A 23,040-nucleotide genomic window follows, 5' to 3' on the forward strand; every position below is an offset into this window, starting at 1 on the left:
TCAGCCACCAATTGTGCAAGTTCTCCCACTTAAAAAGATGAGAGAGGCCTGTAATTTTCATCATAGGTACAAGTCAACTATGACAGACAAAATGAGATTTTTTTTTCCAGAAAATCACATTGTAGGATTTTTTATGAATTTATTTGCAAATTATGGTGGAAAATAAGTATTTGGTCAATAACACAAGTTTCTCAATACTTTGTTATATACCCTTTGTTGGCAATGACACAGGTCAAACGTTTTCTGTAAGTCTTCACAAGGTTTTCACACACTGTTGCTGGTATTTTGGCCCATTCCTCCATGCAGATCTCCTCTAGAGCAGTGATGTTTTGGGGCAGTCGCTGGCCAACACAGACTTTCAACTCCCTCCAAAGATTTTCTATGGGGTTGAGATCTGGAGACTGGCTAGGCCACTCCAGGACCTTGAAATGCTTCTTACGAAGCCACTCCTTCGTTGCCCGGGCGGTGTGTTTGGGATCATTGTCATGCTGAAAGACCCAGCCACGTTTCATCTTCAATGCCCTTGCTGATGGAAGGAGGTGTTCACTCAAAATCTCACGATACATGGCCCCATTAATTCTTTCCTTTACACGGATCAGTCGTCCTGGTCCCTTTGCAGAAAAACAGCCCCAAAGCATGATGTTTCCACTCCCCTGCTTCACAGTAGGCATGGTGTTCTTTGGATGCCACTCAGCATTCTTTGTCCTCCAAACACGACGAGTTGAGTTTTTACCAAAAAGTTATAGTTTGGTTTCATCTGACCATATGACATTCTCCCAATCCTCTTCTGGATCATCCAAATGCACTCTAGCAAACTTCAGACGGGCCTGGACATGTACTGGCTTAAGCAGGGGGACACGTCTGGCACTGCAGGATTTGAGTCCCTGGCGGCGTAGTGTGTTACTGATGGTAGGCTTTGTTACTTTGGTCCCAGCTCTCTGCAGGTCATTCACTAGGTCCCCCCGTGTGGTTCTGGGATTTTTTCTCACCGTTCTTGTGATCATTTTGACCCCACGGGGTGAGATCTTGCGTGGAGCCCCAGATCGAGGGAGATTATCAGTGGTCTTGTATGTCTTCCATTTCCTAATAATTGCTCCCACAGTTGATTTCCTCAAACCAAGCTGCTTACCTATTGCAGATTCAGTCTTCCCAGCCTGGTGCAGGTCTACAATTTTGTTTCTGGTGTCCTTTGACAGCTCTTTGGTCTTGGCCATAGTGGAGTTTGGAGTGTGACTGTTTGAGGTTGTGGACAGGTGTCTTTTATACTGATAACAAGTTCAAACAGGTGCCATTAATAGGGGTAACGAGTGGAGGACAGAGGAGCCTCTTAAAGAAGAAGTTACAGGTCTGTGAGAGCCAGAAATCTTGCTTGTTTGTAGGTGACCAAATACTTATTTTCCACCATAATTTGCAAATAAATTCATTAAAATTCCTACAATGTGATTTTCTGGATTTTTTTTCCTACATTTGTCTGTCATAGTTGACGTGTACCTATGATGAAAATTACAGGCCTCTCTCATCTTTTTAAGTGGGAGAACTTGCACAATTGGTGGCTGACTAAATACTTTTTTTCCCCACTGTATTCTCCATTGCTTTTCTATGAGAGAAATGTACTTCCTGAATTCAAATGGAATTGGCCCTAACCATAATACATAATTATGCTATTTCCCCATCCTCAGATGTGGGTCCTCTGCTTGGAGGGAAAATTCATGAGGAATTGGGAAAAGAGGTCCGTCCTGCACTGGACGGAGCGCTCAGTATGGCTGTTGGTACGTCCTGTTCTTATGATATATAATTTCCTCTTTCAGACAGATGCTGTAATTTGTTTTTATTCTCTGCCACACTGACAATGCTGTCCTCAAATTGGACACAAGTTATGAGGATCTTTTAAGAATACACTGAGTGTACAAAACATTATTATTATATGTGTTTTTTGTATTTAACCTTTATTTAACCAGTTCAGACACATTGAGGTTAAAAAGCTCTTTTGCGAGGGCGACCTGCAAGACAAACAGGGAAATAGCAGCATGTACATCAAATATTATAAAAAAATACAAATACACACAAGTTGCAGACACTGTACATTTGAAGATTAAAAACAACTGCAACTATCAAAAACAGTGTTGTCGATCAGAGTCTTAAAAACAGGCAAGGACTAACTACCCTAACTTTAATATATTTTGAAGCATGCTCCAGGATGAAGGGGCATTATGGGAAAAAGTTTGCTTCCTCATCTCAGTTCTAGTTTTAGGAACAGACAAGGACAGCAGCGACTGTGAACGAAGACTGTATTGAGTGACTGATCTGGTCAGGAAGGAACAGAGATACAAAGGGAGTTGCCCTATCAATGCTTTGTATACAAGGGTGTACCAGTGCTTTAGCCTCCTGGTGGAGAGAGAGGTCCATTGCACCACAGCATACAATTCACATGGGGTGGGTGCGCCGAATACAACAGGTGTAGACCTTACCGTGAAATGCTTACTTACAAGCCCTTAATCAACAATGCAGATTTTTTTTTGTAAGAATAAAAAATAAGAAATAAAAATGATTGTGTGTGTGCCAGACATGGATTGTGTGTGTGTGGAGGGTGAATGGGCAAGACAAAATATTTAAGTGCCTTTGAACCCGGTAGGGTAATAGGTGCCAGGCGCACCGGTTTGAGTTTGTTAAGAAATGCAACGCTGCTAGGTTTTTCACGCTCAACCGTTTCCCGTGTGTATCAAGAATGGTCCACCACCCTTAGGGTGGGAAGCATTGGAGTCAACATGGGCCAGCATCCCTGTGGAATGCTTTCGACACCTTGTAAAGTCCATGCCCTGAGGAATTGAGGTTGTTCTGAGGGCAAAAGGGGGTGCAACTCAATATTAGGAAAGTGTTCCTAATGTTTTGTATACTCAGTGTATCTACATAGTAAAGTAGCATTGTAGTTTTTATAGAAAGATCTTGTTACTTAGCTCGTAACATGGCGTACCACGACTTTAATGGCTTAAGTAGACCTCCTTTTCTTTCCTTTTTACTTTTTATCATAAAGTCAAAGTGGAGAGGGCCATTAAAGGTAACAGTAAATGAACCCAGACCTTGTGATCCTTGACCTTGTGACCTTGAGACCTCACCCTGGTGTCACTCTTGTGATTGGTTCCCTTGTGGTTTTCCTAGCTCTTGAGCCAATTGTAGCTTGGTCGAAGATCTGTTTGTAACAATGGCGTGACAATGACCATAGGAGATGGCAAGACAGCACAAACAGATCTGGGACCAGGCTAAATCGCTAGACATCCCTGTATGTGTACAGTACTGTATATTTGGAACTGTCCAAACCTTCCTTGCGTGCCATCTTAATTATGAATCAAATGAATATATTAAGTGTATGGCCTTCCAAGTTCCAATCTTGCTCCAACAGTGGATTGAACCTGCAACTATTGTTCAGCTGTTCAATTCTAATTGCTGCCCCTGTGTGAATGTGTGTGTGTTTTTTTGTGTATAATCACGGCCAGGGTATGGCTGTGCATGTGTGTGTATTTGGTTTGTGTGTGCGTGCTTGTGTGTGCATACATTGAGTGTTTTTGTGAATGTACCATGTGCATTTGTGTGTGTGTCTATACTGCACTCTCACACACACTCACCACCTCTCCCTCCTACCCTGTCCCCATCCCAAGCCATGCGGGAGACCAAGGAGGCCCTGGAGAACGTGAGTGTGTCTCTGGAGGTTCTTCAGGAGGCGACATGGAAGCTCCACTTCAACCTGAGCCTGGTGCGCTCCAGCCTCAACAAAACCCTCAACGACCCGGGCTGCAGCGACGAGGACTCGGACGCCACCACCGCCCAACTCTGCCGCTCCATCCGCAGCTCCCTGGCACAGCTCCACGTCAGCGCCAACTTCACCCGGGTATGCTGGCACACTTTATTAAATAGGATAATAATAGTCATACTGTAATACATGTATTTATATAGCACAATACTATTTGCCATCTGGTCTATTTAAAATGTTTTTTTTTCTCATTGTATGGGCTGCGCTGCATGAGGAAAGTTACGTTGTAAGTGTGTGTTGTCTGTAATGTGTTGCAGTTACCTGATGTGAACAATCAGCTGGAAAGTGTGAATCAATTGCTAAAGACAGACCTCAGCAATATCATTCAAAAGGTGAGTCTAGAAATGTTGCAAAACCTTTAGGTATAAATTGGATGTTGTGAGATTTTCTTTGATATTTGTGATACTGTATCATCAACGCAAACTTGCCTTTCTATGAATGTAGGATATTAATGACTCGTTTCTCACAGCAGGAAAATAATCCTGCAGCAACAGGAAATGTAAAGTATTGTGTGGATTATAATTAATTGAAATGTTTTTTAAACCTTAAATACACTACAAGTTTGCATTTTTCATGCAACAACAGGGTGATCTAATTAAGATCCTACAGCTGTACTTTCTTCTCCAAACAGGGCTACTCCTCATTCAATGACACTCCAGGCATGGTGAGTGACCAGATGAGGAACGAAGTAGAGGGTGAGTGGCATCTCTTTAACCTCATTTAATGCTCCTAAAAAAGTTTCAGAAGACATTATATGAAGGGTTATATCATTTGGAGTGTTCAACTTTGCCAAGTCAGTCATGTTCAGTATGGTATGAATACGCATTGAAGGTAATGTCTTATAAGCCCAATAAGACCAATGGCCATATTCCAATGAATGACCTACACCCGAACTGTCGTACCCCAATACCCCAAAATATACGATTGTATTACTCCATTACTTCACTAATGCCCCTCCCTCCCTCCCAGGAGCCCGGCGCATGTTGGACATCATGGGCACCAACATCACCAGCTTCTCCAAGGTGTTCCCTGTACACAGCACTATGGCCAACTTCACCAACTTCATCAGTCACACACACTCCAAGATAGAAGATTCCTACCCCGAGATCGACCAGATTGACTTCTACAGGTATAATCAGGAACTGGGGCCCGATTCACAAACTGTGTGTCCCAAACGGCACCTTATTCCCTATATTGTGTAGTACTTTTGACCAGGGCCCATGATGTGCTCAGAGTTCAGAACAAATAAAGGTCTTCACCTGCCGGGTCTGTGGTAGATTGACGTAAAGAGAGTAAAATCTGTTGTTACTGAGTATCATCTGGAGTTATTTCATCATTTGAAAGCAGCAGCAGTCACTGTGACATAATGTAATAATGAATCAAGAGTTTGTTAGGTCAGTTATCTTTCAAGTATACCCTGGACCTGACCACGGGACCTGCAGGCCCCGACAGAGAGCATTGCAGCGCAGTTGGCATTTTTCCTGCTGCGGGCGGGAGCGGGCGGTCAGACATACAACTTTGGGATGAACATATTTTTGGGTCCTGCAGATTATTTCGAAACGGTTGTCTTTTTGTTGTGTATGCGTTAACTTTTGTAGCCTATTAAAAGCACCTATTTGTCGCACTCACAAACTCTCATAGGCTAATCTTTGCTGCTTCAAGTTCAGCCTCCCTCTCTTCTCTTTTGTTGGGCGTGCGAAATCAAATGTGCCTATGTGTGGTCTCAATTAAATATATTATATATATTATATTATTATATTATTATATATTATATAAATATCCTGTAGGCTGCGTGTGCGGAGAAGCACGCCGCAGTTGTATTTCCAAGGAAATGTACTTCCTAATGGTAGGCTATAGCTCCGACATCGACTGGAAATAAATAGCCTATTGATAACACATTTATTTGTCTATGGCTGCAAATCTGTATGTCATGGGCCTCTCACTCCACCGGGTTACCACCTTAATTTTCTTCCACTCTGCTCACCACTCTCTCTACTCAGCCTAACTAGCTCCACCTGTCCCTGCTCTGCTCTGCTCTAATTACTCTGCCAGCTGCGCTGCATTACCCACTACCTCTCCCAGTATTTAAGGCCCTGTCTTTCAGCTCTCCGGTGTCAGATCGTCTGCAAAGCTCACACCCGGAACCTGTTTGCTCGCGCTTCTGGCTCACCCTGGTTTTGTGACCCCGGACCTGCCTGTTTTTTGGATACTCTTCTGCCTCAGGAGATCCAGACCTGCTTCTGCCATTACGACTCCTGACTACTCTTCAATCCCGGTAACTCTGACCAGCCTTCTGCCTTGCTACTACGTATTTTGGATTTCCCTTGAACTGTACTGCTGCCTGGTTTCATTCCGCCCTGTTGTGTCTGTGTCTCCCCCCCCCAGGACTTCTGGACCACCCACCACCGGCTTCATAGGACGCATCGCTGCCACTGGGGGGGGCACAGACCCAGCGCATTGGACGGGATCCCTGTTACCCCTGGAGCCTTCATTCACTCCCTACTTCCCTTTTCCCTTAAGTTTAATAAACTTTCTGGTGTGACGCAATTGTGGTCCTCTGGTCGTCTGTCTGAACCGTGACAGTACGATCTGACCATTATGGACTCAGCGCACACTTTCCCCGACATGGAAACCGATGAGCATGAGCAGCAGTTCCAGCAGCAGCAACAACAACTCGCCATGATCCTTCAACTCCTCACCAACCTTACCCCAGCCAGTCTGCCCACCAGCCCAGCCCCCGAGTTACCTGCCCCGGTCATTGCAGCCGCTGCTCCGGAACCCAAGATTGGAAACCCCGAGCGGTTCAACGGCGATTCAACCCAGGTCCGGCCATTCCTGACTAGCTGCCGACTTCAGTTCTCCTTGCAGCCAAGGACCTTCGCCACGGAGGGGGCTAAAGTTGGGTATGCCATCACTCACCTGACGGGCCGAGCTCGACTCTGGGGAACAGCAGAGTTCGAACGTCAAACCCCCGCATGTGCAACCTTCGACCTGTTTGCTGAGGAGATGCTGAAGGTGTTTGACCTGGATTCACCCACCGCAGAGGCGTCTCGTGAACTGTTCAGTATTCGACAAGGCAGACGTACAGTCGCAGACCATTCCATCGACTTCCGAACCCTGGCTAGACGAAGTTCTTGGAACACACCATCGTTGGTGGACGCGTTCTTCCATAGTTTGGCTGACTATATCAAGGACGAGTTGGTCTCCCATGAACTGCCTTCCACTCTTGATGAAGCCATCGCACTGACTGTCAGGATCGACAGAAGGATACAGACCCGTCGTCGTGAGAGGGGGCGCCAAGGTCCACCTACTACCGGCATTCGGAGAGATCCGACTGGGCTCCTGTCATCTACTGCCACTCACCCAGGTCAGCTTGATCAGTCTGAGCCTATGGAGATTGGGCGAGCCTCCCTCACTCCTGCAGAGCGCCAGCGCCGCTTCACCTCAAACCTCTGCCTCTATTGTGGAGGTGATGGACATCGTGTGGTAACCTGCCCTTTAAAGGGCCGAAGCTCACCGGGCATAGGGGGAGTCCGGTTGAGTTCAATGACCATCCAGTCCTCCGACCGCAAACCCCTGCTGCAAGTTCACCTCCGCCTCTCTGACTCAACTCACACCCTGGCTGCTCTGGTGGATTCTGGCGCCGAAGCCAACATAATGGACATCAAGCTGGCACGCCAACTGGGACTGGAGAACCTCCGTTTGACACCTCCTATTCCTGCCCGGGCACTGGACGGACACTTACTCGGATCGGTCACTCATGTCACGGCCCCGGTCTCGATGGGTCTGTCCGGAAACCATCAAGAAACTATCCAGTTTCACCTGCTCCCCTCTCCAGGCCAACCCCTCATCCTGGGTTACCCATGGCTCCGCCGGCACAACCCTCAGCTCGACTGGGTGACCGGGGTGATCAGGGAGTGGGGAGAGGACTGCCACCGAACCTGCCTGCTTGCTGCCGCACTACCCCCTCGGCCAGTACCTACTAACTCCGCTCCTGACCTCTCCAATGTCCCAGAATGCTACCATGGTCTCAGAGAGGTGTTTAACAAAGCAAGAGCCACATCTCTGCCCCCTCACCGACCGTACGACTGTGCCATCGACCTCCTCCCTGGAACAGCTCCTCCAAGGGGTCGTCTTTATTCGTTGTCTGCTCCTGAAAGAAAGTCCATGGAGGACTACATCAATGGCTCTCTGTCCGCAGGATTAATCCGTTCATCTTCATCTCCTGCTGGTGCTGGCTTCTTCTTTGTGGGGAAGAAGGATGGATCTCTTCGCCCCTGCATCGACTACAGGGGACTCAACGACATCACAGTGAAAAACCGTTACCCTCTGCCTCTGCTCACCTCTGCTTTTGAGTTGCTCCAGGGAGCCACTGTTTTTACCAAGTTGGATCTCAGAAACGCTTACCACCTAGTGCGGATCCGGGAGGGAGATGAATGGAAAACCGCATTCAATACACCAACAGGCCACTACGAGTATCTGGTTATGCCTTTTGGCCTCACCAATGCTCCTGCTGTGTTCCAGGCTCTAGTGAATGATGTACTGCGGGACATGTTAAACAAGTTTGTCTTCGTTTACCTGGATGACATCTTAATCTACTCCAGAAACCTGTCTGAACACACCCGCCATGTCCAGCAAGTCCTTCATCGTCTTCTGGAGAATTCCCTCTACGCCAAGGCAGAGAAATGTGAGTTTCACGTCAAGACAGTGGCCTTCCTGGGGTACATAGTGGCAGAGGGAAGTATCCAAATGGATCCTGCCAAAGTATCAGCAGTCACTTCATGGCCAGTTCCGGAGAACAGAAAGAAGCTGCAACAGTTTCTGGGGTTTGCTAACTTCTATAGGAAGTTTATCCGGAACTACAGTACCGTTGCTGCCCCTCTCACTGCTCTAACCAGCACCAAGCAACCCTTCACCTGGACCCCAGCAGCCGACAAAGCCTTCAGTACCCTCAAGGTGAGGTTCACCTCCGCTCCCATCCTCCAGATGCCTGATGTGGACCGGCAATTCATTGTGGAGGTGGACGCCTCGGATGTGGGAGTTGGTGCTGTGATTTCTCAGTGGGCTGCGGAGGATAGGAAGCTCCATCCCTGTGCCTTTTTCTCACGTCGGTTGTCCCCCTCTGAGTGCAATTACGACATAGGGAACCGTGAGCTGCTGGCTGTGAAGCTTGCCTTGGAGGAGTGGCGTCACTGGCTGGAGGGGTCCACCATTCCATTTCTCGTTTGGACCGATCATAAGAACTTGGAGTACATCCGCACGGCCAAACGGTTGAACTCCAGGCAGTCCCGCTGGGCCCTGTTCTTCACCAGGTTTAATTTCACTCTGTCATACCGGCCTGGATCACGCAACACCAAGCCAGACGCCCTCTCCCGTCAATTCCAGAAGGATGACACCCCCTCCAGGGACCCTGTGTCGATTCTGCCAAGTCCCTGCATCGTTGCAGCTCTGACCTGGGCTGTTGAGGAACAGGTGCTGGAGGCTCTCCGTAACCAGCCAGGTCCCAGCACTTGCCCAGCTGACCGCCTTTTTGTCCCCGAAGACCTGAGGTCCCAGGTCGTTCAGTGGGGACATGACTCCCGCCTAGCTTGTCACCCTGGCTCCACCCGCACTTACAACCTGCTCGCCCAGAGGTTCTGGTGGCCCTCTCTGAGGAAGGATGTACGGGAATTCGTCCAAGCCTGCCCCATCTGCAACCAACACAAGTCGTCCTGCCAGCCCCCAGCCGGATTGCTGCAGCCCCTGCCTGTGCCCAGACGTCCCTGGTCTCACATCGCCCTTGACTTTGTCACGGGGCTGCCCCCTTCAAGTGGCATGACCGTCATTCTCACCATCGTTGACCGTTTCAGCAAGATGGCACACTTCATTCCCCTCCCCAAGCTCCCAACCGCCAAGGAGACCGCCCAGGTGGTCCTGGAACACGTCTTCCGGATCCACGGACTGCCAAAGGATGTAGTTTCTGACCGTGGTCCACAATTCTCCTCCGCTTTTTGGAAGGAGTTCTGTCACCTGCTGGGAGCCACAGTCAGTCTGACTTCCGGATTCCATCCCCAATCCAATGGGCAGTCAGAGCGGGCTAATCAGGAGCTCGAGAAGGCACTGCGATGCATGACTTCACGCAACCCCCACTCCTGGTCGCAGCAATTGACATGGGTGGAGTACGCACACAATTCTCTGACCTGCTCTGCCATCGGTATGTCCCCTTTCCAATGTGTTTATGGATACCAGCCTCCTCTATTTGCCAGCCAGGAGGAGGAGGTTACTTGCCCATCTGCACTTGCTTTTGCCCGTCGATGTCGCCGCACCTGGTCACAAGCCCGAGCCACACTCCTCAGATCCGTTGCCAGCTACACTACCGGGGCCAACCGTCGGAGAATTCCTGCTCCCACCTACCATGTTGGTCAAAGGGTGTGGTTGTCATCGAAGAACCTGCCACTCAGGGTGGAGTCGCAGAAGCTGGCACCTCGGTTCATTGGCCCATTCCCTATCATAAGAGTGATTAGCCCAACTGCTGTCCGGCTCCAACTGCCTAATTCCCTGAGGGTGCACCCCACTTTCCATGTGTCTAAGATTAAGCCCATCCATGAGAGTCCGCTGGTCCCTGCTGCGCCTGGTCCTCCTCCTCCACGGCTCGTCGATGGTGGTCTGGTTTACACCGTCCGCCGCCTGCTTCGGTCCAGACGGAGGGGTAGGGGTCTCCAGTACCTCATTGACTGGGAGGGCTATGGACCTGAGGAAAGGACCTGGGTGCCAGCTAGTCGGATTGTGGATAGGACTCTCATCACCGCTTTCCACCAACGGCATCCTGATCAACCTGCAATCCGTAGGGGCCGCCCCAGAGGGGTCCCTAACCGTCCGGCCCGCTCGGCTTCCTGTCCTGTGCCTGATCCTGTCTCGGGACCTGTCCCATCTCCCGACCACGGCCCTCCGGCTTCCTCCGAGGATGAGGACGTTCACTCGGACCGTTCGGAGGAGTTCTAGCCCTCCTCCGGCTCCCCTCCTCCCGCCCGGCGTGGTGTTGCTCTTGGGACTTCTGGGGCCGTCCCTTGGGGGGGGGGTTCTGTCATGGGCCTCTCACTCCACCGGGTTACCACCTTAATTTTCTTCCACTCTGCTCACCACTCTCTCTACTCAGCCTAACTAGCTCCACCTGTCCCTGCTCTGCTCTGCTCTAATTACTCTGCCAGCTGCGCTGCATTACCCACTACCTCTCCCAGTATTTAAGGCCCTGTCTTTCAGCTCTCCGGTGTCAGATCGTCTGCAAAGCTCACACCCGGAACCTGTTTGCTCGCGCTTCTGGCTCACCCTGGTTTTGTGACCCCGGACCTGCCTGTTTTTTGGATACTCTTCTGCCTCAGGAGATCCAGACCTGCTTCTGCCATTACGACTCCTGACTACTCTTCAATCCCGGTAACTCTGACCAGCCTTCTGCCTTGCTACTACGTATTTTGGATTTCCCTTGAACTGTACTGCTGCCTGGTTTCATTCCGCCCTGTTGTGTCTGTGTCTCCCCCCCCCAGGACTTCTGGACCACCCACCACCGGCTTCATAGGACGCATCGCTGCCACTGGGGGGGGCACAGACCCAGCGCATTGGACGGGATCCCTGTTACCCCTGGAGCCTTCATTCACTCCCTACTTCCCTTTTCCCTTAAGTTTAATAAACTTTCTGGTGTGACGCAATTGTGGTCCTCTGGTCGTCTGTCTGAACCGTGACACTGTATCTATTGTAGCCTTTTAAAAGCACCTATTTTTCCGCAATATTCACAAACGAATAGCCTAATTTTCAGTAGTTCAGTAGCCTACCCCTCTATTTTGTTGTGCGTGCAAGATCAACTGCGCCTAGACCCTATGTGTGGTCTCAATAAAAAACCTGTAGAAGCGCGGGCCACGGGGCAGTTGTCGTTCCAAGGAAATAACCTTCCTAAATATGATAGGCTGTAGTTTATGCTCCGACACTGACTGGAAATAAATATTGATGACACATTTATTTGACTCTGTCTGCAAATCGTCCCGCTCCTAAAGGTTATGCAAAACGTAGCTTAAGTCCAGTGCACTCCTATTCTAATTTCTAACTCCGCTCTCTTTCAAACTACTGTATGTCTAGCTTATTGGCTGATATAGTCCAATAATACCAATAACGGAATATAATTGGCCACGTTTGAATCTCTGGTATTTTAACCTATTTATTAGGCTATTTTTACATTTTGATCTTGCTTAAGGTGGCAAATTTGCTGGGGACGGGGCTGCAAAGCAAGCAGCGTCACATATACCTAAAATAACATTGCGGGACTACGGTCGGGTTCAGGATCAGTTCTTGTGGGAGGGGGTGGGAGTCGGACAAGAAGTTAGCAGGAGCCGGCAGGTGCGGGGGCCATACGAAAAGCTGCTGGAGCGGGATGAAGAAATCAGTCCCGTGTAGACCTCTACCCTGAGACATAGACATAGGCTGTAGTCTCCATCGTTATCCTAATGTAGTGGTTTGTTGTTACTTGTTATAGTGTACTGACTCCAGGGTTCCTCTACAGGTGGATTTGCTGTATCGGCCTGTGCTGCATGGTGGTTCTCATCCTGGCCTTCAACTTCCTGGCCATACTGTGTGGCTCCATAGGATACGACAAGCACGCCTCCCCCACCACACGGGGCTGTGTCTCCAACACCGGCGGCACCCTGCTCATGGCGTGAGTAGTAGGCTGGCTGGCAGGCTGGCTGTATTTCTGGCCAGCTGGCTATCTGTCTCTCTGGCTGGCTGACTGGCTGGTTGGCTGGGCGTCTGTCTGTCTGGTTGTCTGTCTGTCTGTTTATACTTTCTACAGTATACAGCACTAAGTGTGTGTGTGTGTGTGTGTGTGTGTGTGTGTGTGTGTGTGTGTAGATTGATTGAATGCTCTATCTGTCTATCTACAGTACCAGTCAAAAGTTTTAGAACACCTACTCATTCAATTCAAGGGTTTTTCTTTATTTTTACAATTTTTTACATTGTAGAATAATAGTGAAGACATCAAAACTATGAAATAACACTTATGGAGTTATGTAGTAACCCAAAAAGTGTTAAACAAATCAAAATATATTTGAGATTTGAGATTCTTCAAATAGCCACCCTTTGCCTTGATGACAGCTTTGCACACTCTTGGCAGTCTCTCAACCAGCTTCACCTGTAATGCTTTTCCGATAGTCTTGAAGAAGTTCACACAAATGCTGAGCACTTGTTGGCTGCTTTTCCTTCACTCTGCCGTCCGACTCATCCCAAACCATCTCAATTGGGTTGAGGTCGGGGGATTGTGGAGGCCAGGTCATCTGATGCAGCACTCAATCACTCTCCTTCTTGGTCAAATAGCCCTTACACAGCCTGGAGGTATGTTGGGTCATTGTCCTGTTGAAAAACAAATGATAGTCCCACTAAGCCCAAACCAGATGGGACGGCGTATCGCTGCAGAATGCTGTGGTAGCCATGCTGGTTAAGTGTGCCTTGAATTCTAAATAAATCACAGACAGTGTCACCAGCAAAGCACCCCAACACCATAACACCTTCTCCTCCATGCTTAGTGGTTTCTTTGCAGCAATTCGACCATGAAGGCCTGATTCACACAGTCCCCTCTGAACAATTGATGTTGAAATCTGTCTGTCTTTCTGTCTGTCTGTCTGTCTGTCTGTCTGTCTGTCTATGCGTGTCTCTCCACAGCGGTGTGGGCTTCAGCTTCCTCTTCTCCTGGATACTGATGGGAGTGGTGACCGCCACCTTTCTGGTCGGGGGCAACGTGGAGAAGCTGGTCTGCGAGCCCTTCCACACCAAGCAGCTCTTCAAGGCAAGTTATGATGTGATAACTTTTAATGTGAGACTGTCTAGGTATTGTGTGTGGTCTTGCTGTATAATAATGGTCTACAACTGAATGATGGTCTTACTAGTCATTTGTGTCCCAGGTTTTGGACACTCCTCACCTGGTGAACCCTGAGTGGAGGAACTTCATCCCTGGGTACATGTACAACGACTCAGACCTGGATCTCACAGTGGAAAGTCTCTACAGGTAATACTTTACAGGATGTATGTATGTACCACTTACTGCTGGGGATTCATTTGTTTGTTTTAGTGATGGTTTATGTTTTACATAGACCTGCTGGATAACTATATTGATTACTTATGAATAGAACTAGATGAACACTAGCTATTTCTGTTTTGTGGTATTGTTTGATTGAAATAAATGTCACAGGATATTACCTGTGTCAATATTCTGTCTCCTCACATTCTCTCTGACATTGCTTAATACATTATTTAAAAGATTGAAACTAGGGAGAGGGATTTAATGCTTGAGATTTCTTTTCTGCCTAGATTTAATCAACTTTCATCATCTCTCGATTAGAACAGGCAGCAAATCTGTGTTGTAAGACCATCACGTTGTATTCCCTATTATAAACCGGGTCATTTGAGCCCTAGTTGCTGACTGAAAGCCATGGCAAATGAGACAATATACCACGGGTATGACGCAAAACTACTTGTTTACTGTTCTAATTACATTGGTAACCTGTTTATAATAGCAATAAGGCACCTCAGTGTTTGTGGTATATGGCCAATATACCCCGGCTAAGGGCTGTATCCAGGCACTCCGCGTTGCATCGTGCCTAAGAACAGCCCTTAGCCGTGGTATATTGGCCATATACCACACCCCCTCGGTCCTTATTGCTTAAAGATAGTATAGTTGCCTCAGCTACTCCTGCCTAGTCAACAAGTGACACATGAGATAGTGTGTACTGACATGACCATAGGAATTCCTTTACCGTACTTTACTCTTGCATGTGACACTTGAATATGTTCATGGCAGTTGTCTAACTACAAATGGGAAACGTCGGTCATGCTGACTTGATTTGTTGCTTTGGAAAAGCTCTCTATGAGTGACTTGTGAGTACACTGCTTATAAAATGACTGGAAGGCAGCAATACAGAGATAAGGAGAGTGTATGAGGTTCCAACTTTATTCACTGGATGGTGGCAGAGAGAGCAAGCTAACCAAAACATTTATGAATGGACATGAGATCATGTTGAACTCTCTCTCTCTCTGTCCCTCTCTCTCTCTTTTCTCTCTCTCTCTTTTCTCCCTCTCTCCTGTTCTCCTCTCTCAGTAATTGCAAAGAGAATAGAGGTATTTACTCTGCCATGCGCCTGGACAAAGTCTTCAATGTCACAACCTTCCTAAACTCTAGCCTGGTCAGTATTCAGTGTGCACTCACTGTACTGCATTCTGCATACCTGTGCATGAAAGTCACACACTATAGTCAAACTCACACATAGTCCGACCTGGGTTAAATACCAAATACTTTCTAATACTTGAGGTGGCGCTTGGTTTAGCTTGCCGGGTACAATGTAACCAATGAAATAGTCCAAATGAAAAGCGCAAACTCCGCCCACCCTGCACACTGAGGCCTGAAGAGTTGTGTCAGCTCACTGAGTGAATTCAATGCCTAGGATTTAACTCATCAGGCGAACACAGTCTTGTGGTGTGCAGCAGACCCAGGTGATTACATACAGGCTAACACTCTCTATTTGCTAATGGTGATTAATTAACATGAGCTAAATGAGTTATCCTTGCCAAAACATAGAGCAGGCTAGTGAGCTGTAGCATTAGCATTCCTTCACCATTACCTCAGCTTGTATCATTGGACTTCCTTGACTTAATTCCAGTCCTGTCTAGTGTCAACCAAGCGGACCATTCTGTATGAGTCAGCCAGCTGGCAAGATTATCTTGCTTCTGTTATTGTAAGGAATAGCAAATTGCATGGATAGAGCTGGCTAGTGTATCCTAAGTTATAGTACAGTATAGTTCTCCCTATGTTCATTTTGGTGTCTTTTTTAATACTGATTTCACTTGCTCATTTTTACATAGAGCACATTCAAATATACTCATGTATTTTTTGGTCCCATTATACCAGTTTAAAAAACAAAATGAAAAGAAAACCGTCCTAATCTGTACTTTGTATCAATGAATGGGGTTGCCTAGGAAGACCCTCTGCGAATTAAGAATTTGAATGGGGCTCAATGTAAAGTTGATGTTGCCAGAGTAACCGAGTCCTTTACCCAGGATCTATGGTATCCCCCAACACACACAAATCAAAAACAAAGGGGTTTGCGTAACACTGGCTGGTCTAACGTGTAAACAAGTTTGTTTTTATCACCATTTTGTTCTAGGCTTGTCTCTAAAATAGAATTCTATTTCTATTTATATGGTCTTGACCTTCGCGGTACCAGACCTCAACACCATCTTAGAACCGCTGGAGTCGAGGCTACTAAAATAGTGATGGAAAACAAACCATTTACACACATGCACGAGTTGTAGCATGTCAAGTTTTGGTATTGCAACATCCATATGCAATGAAAATTGGCGTAAAAAAAACAGACTAGCACCTGCTTCATAACACATTTGTAACCAATACATACTGCATTCATAGCTATTGTTTATCCTGCTTGTAAACTGACTGTTCTCCCTCTCTGTTTCCAGGACACCAAGGAGATGGGGAAGATGTTTAACAATGTGAAGATTGACCTGAGAGCTATCATCCTGCTGGAGTCTGAGGGGAAGCAGAACCTCATTGGCTTCTCTGAGACGGGCGTCGCCGAGATCAACTACGTTGCCTATCTAGAGGAGGTATTAGACTGGCATTGAGGGGGGCATCTCAATCTAAAAAGAGTTTCTCCCCTGGTCTCCTATCGTTCATTTCTATAGTTTAATGTGGTGTCCTCCACTTGTCTTCTCTCCTTTTATCTCAAAAGTCTAGTGTCCTCCTCTCTTTCGTCTTAATAGTGAGTGGTGTTGTGGTGTTGGAGGGCCAGGGAGGGGGCACTCTTCCCTCTGGTCTAAGGAGATCCCAATGCCCCAGGCCAGTGAAGGGGACATTGCCCTGCGTAAGGTGCCATCTTTCGGGTGGGACTTTAAACGTGTGTCCTGACTCTCTGTGGTCACTAAAGATCCCATGGCACTTATCGTGTTCTGGCTAAATTCCCAATCTGGCCCTCATACCATTATGGCCACCTAATCATCCCTAGCTTCTAATTAGCTCACCCCTCTCCTCCCTACTGTTACTCTTCCCCAGGTCGTTGCTGTAAAATATCATATGTTCTCAGTCAACTTACCTGGTAAATAAGGGTCATATATAAATAATAGTCTACTTTGGCTTCCTCTCCTCATCTCTTCTCCTCCTTGTCTCCTCTCCTTCATCTCAAGCCACTGTAGACTTTTCAGATATACCTTCAAGAGACACACTAGCATACTCGTACAACACACAACTCAACCTAAAGATAGTTATCATTTCAGATGCGAACCTGCTTGAAAGCATCCTACATTAGTGACTTATCTTGGCAAGAAAGCTTAAGTTCCTGAATGCAAGAAAAATTTATTAAATATTAACCAGGGTATGTATTACAGAAACATCCTAACTTAACTGTCAAATCATATCTTATCTCATTTTAGTAGGTACATTTAAGATGGGATACCAGAATGGATTTAGGATTTGCTTCTTTAATGGAAACTTACTTTTGAAATATGAACGGAATGACAGGATTTTGTTCTGTAATACGCCCCTGACAAATGCAAATAGTATGATAAAATGCGAGGACACCAGCAAGATGGTTGAAAACTCTGATGTACTCATTTACAATCTGCCTCTGTGGTTATACTGTATAACTGCTCCATTCACTGTCATGTAGCATACTACAGACAGCCCTTCTTGGCTGTACAGTACCAAGACACTATATATGCACATACAGATGTAGGATATTTTACCAGGGAGGGGGCGGCAGCTGGGGTCTTCCTGGGGTCTTGCTTGGGCATACAGCTATACATCTATTAATAGAGTTGGCTACACTTCCAGAATTACAAGCTAGGTAATCATTTAAAAAAAAAATTGCGTTGGGGCAACGATTTAACAGCGGTCATGCTCTACTGCTAAGTTAATATAGTGGAAACACTACTCTTGCCAAAATCACAGGGTGCCATAAGCTATAGACTTGGCAGTTTTCCACTACAGTCTTCAGACTCTATTTATACTGAACAAAAATATAAACGCAACATGTAACAATTTCAATGATTTTACTGAGTTACAGTTCATGTAAGGAAATCAGTTAATTGAAATACATTAATTAGGCCTTAATCTATGGATTTCACATGACTGGGAATACAGATATGCATCTGTTGGTCACATATACATGTACCTTAAAAAAAAGGTAGGGGCATGGATCAGAAAACCAGTCAGTATCTGGTGGGACCACCATTTACCTCATGCAGCGCGACACATCTCCTTTGCATAGAGTTGATCAGGCTGTTGATTGTGGCCTGTGGAATGTTGTCCCACTCCTCTTCAATGGCTGTTGCGAAGTTGCTGGATATTGGCAGGAACTGGAACACGCTGTCGTACACATCGATCCAGAGCATCCCAAACAAGCTCAATGGGTGACATGACTGGTGAGTATGCAGGCCATGGAAGAACTGGGACATTTTCAGCTTCCAGGAATTGTGTACAGATCCTTGCGACAAGGGGCGATGCATTATCATGCTGAATCATAAGGTGATGGCGGCGGATGAATGGCACGACAATGGGCCTCAGGATCTCGTCACGGTATCTCTGTGCATTCAAATTGCCATCGCTAAAATGCAATTGTGTTCTTTGTCCGTAGCTTCTGCCTGCCCATACCATAACCCCACCGCCACCATGGGGCACTCTGTTTACAATGTTGACATCAGCAAACCACTTGCCCACACAACGCCATACACGTGGTCTGCGGTTGTGAAGCCGGTTGGACATACTGCCAAATTCTCTAAAACGACGTTGGTAGAGGAATGAACTTAAAATGATCTGGAAACAGCTCTGGTGGACATTCCTGCAGTCAGCACGCCAATTGCACGCTCCCTCAAAACTTGAGACATCTGTGGCATTGTGTTGTTTAACAAAACTGCACATTTTAGAGTGGCCTTTTATTGTTCCAGCACAAGGTGCACCTGTGTAATTATCATGCGGTTTAATAAGCTTTTTGATATGCCACACCTGTCAGGTGGATGGATTGTCTTGGCAAAGGACAAAATGCTCACTAACAGGGATGTAAACAAATTTGTGCTCAAAACTTGCGAGAAATAAGCTTTTTGTGCGTATGGAACCTTTCTGGGTTCTTTTATTTCAGATCATGAAACTTGGGACCAACACTTTACATGTTGCGATTATATTTTTGTTCAGTATATGTCTTCTCTATCAGAATCTGTTGAATAATCTGTTGAATTCGGGAGAACATTAAGTTACTAAGGAACACTGTCGTCTTATGGCCTCTTATTGCAGCATGTGTAACTCTTTACTTAAAACCGACAGCTATAATGCTTTATGACTTGTTATAAGCGTGTATGAGCCTTTATAGTGTGTTATTATATGGCTTGTAACATGTTATGTATCTCTATGTTGCACATTTGCACAACTGACTATATGGCCGTTATGCAATTACAAGATGAGAAGACATTATATTATGAGAAGTGTTATTATGCATAATTTCTGCATCATAATATATTATAATCCTATTTCTGTTCATTTGCAGGTTAACAAAGGGGTGACTCAGGTGGACTTACTGTCGTACGCCAATGAGCTCGAGGCACAGACAGACCTTATGGTGAGAAGAACATACGACCAACCGCCCAAAACCAACACGGCTCCAACCATCCACACAATGTTTTCTCAGTGTACCAGTTGCAAGGCACTTAATTTGATTTACACCAAGATCCAAGACAGGGATCGAATGGAATGGGAGTTCAGATATAAAACTGTGAAAGCTCCATGTGTCTTTATCAACTGCATAGCCTCGCGGAGGTTTGCTGTCGACAAACACACACACACACACTGAAGCAGTCTGTGGAAGCGCTTTTGAATGTTCTGCCTTGCCTTTGGGGGGTTGGAGGCTCACACAAGCTCCCCATTCATGGCCCAAAATGTTGCTGTGTCCAACTCTGGGTCCGCCTACGCCTGCCATGTGCTCGGGGGCAATGGAGCTAGTTTAAAGTGGTCTTCTGTGGGGTGATATGTGCCCCTGCCTGTGCCCCTTAGTATTCATTTGGTGCCCATCTGTCCTGGTACCCCATGTCCTGTTGGCATAGAAAACACACACACGCTGTACACTGAGAATGGTTCATCCATAGAGATCCTATAAATTGCTTGATTCTATATGTAATTCTATGGGTTCACTATGTAGTTTTTATGCTGCATTACATTAATTGATTAAGGCAGTCTCTTATACTAAGTGGGTCTGTGTAGGTCTGTGTACTGTAGAGTTTTGCACAGATTGCATATTGCTCCTAATATTTATAAATCTATACATACATGAATGTATGTATGTAGGACTAGTTAACAACAGATTATTTGAACGATAACATCTGTGTGTGCGTGCGTGCGTATGTGTTTGTTTATCTGAACCTGTTTATATATGTGTGTGTGGTTAGAGCATTGGGACAGTATCTGAAAGGTTACTGGTTCGAATCCTGGAGCCAACAAGGTGAAAAATCTGTTGCTGTGCCCTTGAGCATGGTACTTATCTCCAATTGCTCCAGGGGTGCTGGACAATGGTGACCGAACCAGATACTATTACTATTACCTCTTTGAATGTGTTTATGTGTGTCTACTCTGAACCTCTGTCTCTGTGTGTGTCCACAGCCCAAGGGGCCCCTCCAGACCTCTCTAAAGGGCCACGCCAACAGTCTCCGGCAGATCCACAGTCAGCAGGTCATCCCTATGGAGCAGGCCATGGTAATCAACTATCTATCTTAAATCATTGTTTTTTAGATTAACATCCATGTCTGGGCCCATCAGTGCTCGGCTTCACTAGACTGGCAGAAATGGCCATTGCCCGTAATCATGCTCTACCCTCTTTGAAAAAAAGGTGCTATATCTAGAACCTAATAGGTTTCTTCGGCTGTCCTCATAGGAGAACCCTTTGAAGAACCCACACGCGCACACACATACAGTACACTTAGAAAAAAAGGGTTCTAAAATGGTTATTTGACTGTCCCCATAGAATAACCCTTTTTGGTTCCAGGTAGAACCCTTTGTGGAAAGGATTCTACATGGAACCCAAAATAGTTATTCTATGGGGACAGCCAAATAACCATTTTAGAACCCTTTTTTCTAAGTGTACTGTATGTGCACACGCGTGTACATACATGCTTGTGTGTGTGTGTGTGTGTATGTTCTCAGAATGCTACATGCAGGAGGAATTTGACATCCTCATTGCCAGACGTCGATACAACCTCAGTAGAGCTTTCATCTCTCCAACGTCTGTATTGACTGTATCACTGAAATTCTATAGAATATAGAGCTAGAGAGACACATAGGTATTATTGACCTAGAAGAATCAGACCCGGGTCAAACACGTAGGTCAGATACTTTCAAGTAGTTGAAAATGTGTGCGGTGCGCTTGATTTATTTGTACACTTTTGGGAGTACAGTAGTTGAATGTTACATTCACATGGGCAAATCAATAATATATTTTGCTACACCTCACACCCGTATTTGACTTTTTAAAAGGCCTCAACATATGTTAAAAGGACCCAACAACATATACTTACATGACATCACAGTAGCCCACATATAATGTGTTTTTCCCAGAATACGATAATATCCCCATTAATAGTCAGAGTACTTCTAAGTAATTCCACAAACTGCAATCTTGTTACCAAGAAATGCTGAGTTTTAGAGGTCTGTCTTATCTTTTATTTTTATATTTACCCTTTAACTCTTTCTACTTCAATTAATGGCTGCCAAGAAATATGTTAGAGCGAGGGTAAGCATGAGTCTCCACAATGGACCTGTGTTCGTCTTGTAATGTTGAGGGTGATGCTCCCTTCTCCCATCCTTTCAAGCCCATATTGACGTTTTATTTTTAAATGATATGCCTTGCTCATATCGATATCAGTACATATCGATATCATATCAAATTATTGATATCATATTGAATTATTGATACTGGTGCCCACCACTAGTTATAAGTGAGTTGTACATGTTCCTTGTACCTCAAATCCAAGGGGCTTTCCCTGGCATGCCCTGACCACTACCATGAACTTTCATTCTCTTTCAGGTCAGGGTAGTTAGTAAATCATGCTGATTCAGACCTGTATGACATGATTGATTTTGCATGAGCAAGATTGGGTCCGTTACATGCCTTGTAAAAGATACAGTGGCTTGCAAAAGTATTCACCCCCCTTGGCATTTTTCCTATTTTGTTGCCTTACAACCTGGAATTAAAATAGATTTTTTGGGGGGTTTGTATTATTTGATTTACACAACATGCCTACCACTTTGAAGATGCAAAATATTTTTTTGTGTGAAACAAACAAGAAATAAGACAAAAAAAAACAGAAAACTTGAGCGTGCATAACTATTCACCCCCCCAAAGTCAATACTTTGTAGAGCCACCTTTTGCAGCAATTACAGCTGCAAGTCTCTTGGGGAATGTCTCTATAAACATGGCACATCTAGCCACTGGGATTTTTGCCCATTCTTCAAGACAAAACTGCTCCAGCTCCTTCAAGTTGGATGGGTTCCGCTGGTGTACAGCAATCTTTAAGTCATACCACAGATTATTAATTGGATTGAGGTCTGGGCTTTAACTAGGCCATTCCAAGACATTTAAATGTTTCCCCTTAAACCACTAGAGTGTTGCTTTAGCAGTATGCTTAGGGTCATTATCCTGCTGGAAGGTGAACCTCCGTCCCACTCTCAAATCTCTGGAAGACTGAAACAGGTTTCCCTCAAGAATTTCCCTGTATTTCGCGCCATTCATCATTCCTTCAATTCTGACCAGTTTCCCAGTCCCTATCGATGAAAAACATCCCCACAGCATGATGCTGCCACCACCATGCTTCACTGTGGGGATGGTGTTCTCGGGGTGATGAGAGGTGTTGGGTTTGCGCTAGACATAGCGTTTTCCTTGATGGCCAAAAAGCTCAATTTTAGTCTAATCTGACCAGAGTACCTTCTTCCATATGTTTGGGGAGTCTCCCACATGCCTTTTGGCGAACACCAAACGTGTTTGCTTATTTTTTTCTTTAATCAATGGCTTTTTTCTGGCCACTCTTCCGTAAAGCCCAGCTCTGTGGAGTGTATGGCTTAAAGTGGTCCTATGGACAGATACTCCAATCTCCGCTGTGGAGCTTTGCAGCTCCTTCAGGGTTATCTTTGGTCTCTTTGTTGCCTCTCTAATTAATGCCCTCCTTGCCTGGTCCGT

The 23,040-nt window shown here is 46.0% G+C and overlaps 1 protein-coding gene across 1 annotated transcript in view; it reads left to right on the forward strand.

Moving 5' to 3' along the window:
• The window catches only part of LOC311105097 (prominin-1-A-like), a gene marked incomplete at its 5' end in the record, with an annotated part of 133,076 nt that overhangs the window by 98,020 nt on the left and 12,016 nt on the right, over positions 1–23,040 (forward strand). The window contains 14 exons of the mRNA XM_084147098.1: positions 1,680–1,769; positions 3,032–3,055; positions 3,654–3,883; positions 4,063–4,137; positions 4,437–4,500; positions 4,775–4,934; positions 12,333–12,485; positions 13,487–13,610; positions 13,726–13,829; positions 14,919–15,003; positions 16,292–16,438; positions 19,366–19,437; positions 20,472–20,564; positions 21,580–21,597. Of these exons, the coding sequence (XP_084003224.1) occupies positions 1,680–1,769; positions 3,032–3,055; positions 3,654–3,883; positions 4,063–4,137; positions 4,437–4,500; positions 4,775–4,934; positions 12,333–12,485; positions 13,487–13,610; positions 13,726–13,829; positions 14,919–15,003; positions 16,292–16,438; positions 19,366–19,437; positions 20,472–20,564; positions 21,580–21,597 (1,439 nt within the window). The remainder of the gene's footprint in view (positions 1–1,679; positions 1,770–3,031; positions 3,056–3,653; positions 3,884–4,062; positions 4,138–4,436; positions 4,501–4,774; positions 4,935–12,332; positions 12,486–13,486; positions 13,611–13,725; positions 13,830–14,918; positions 15,004–16,291; positions 16,439–19,365; positions 19,438–20,471; positions 20,565–21,579; positions 21,598–23,040) is intronic.

This window comes from Coregonus lavaretus (genome assembly GCF_964263955.1).
Source record: "Coregonus lavaretus genome assembly, chromosome: 29".
NCBI lineage: Eukaryota > Metazoa > Chordata > Actinopteri > Salmoniformes > Salmonidae > Coregonus > Coregonus lavaretus.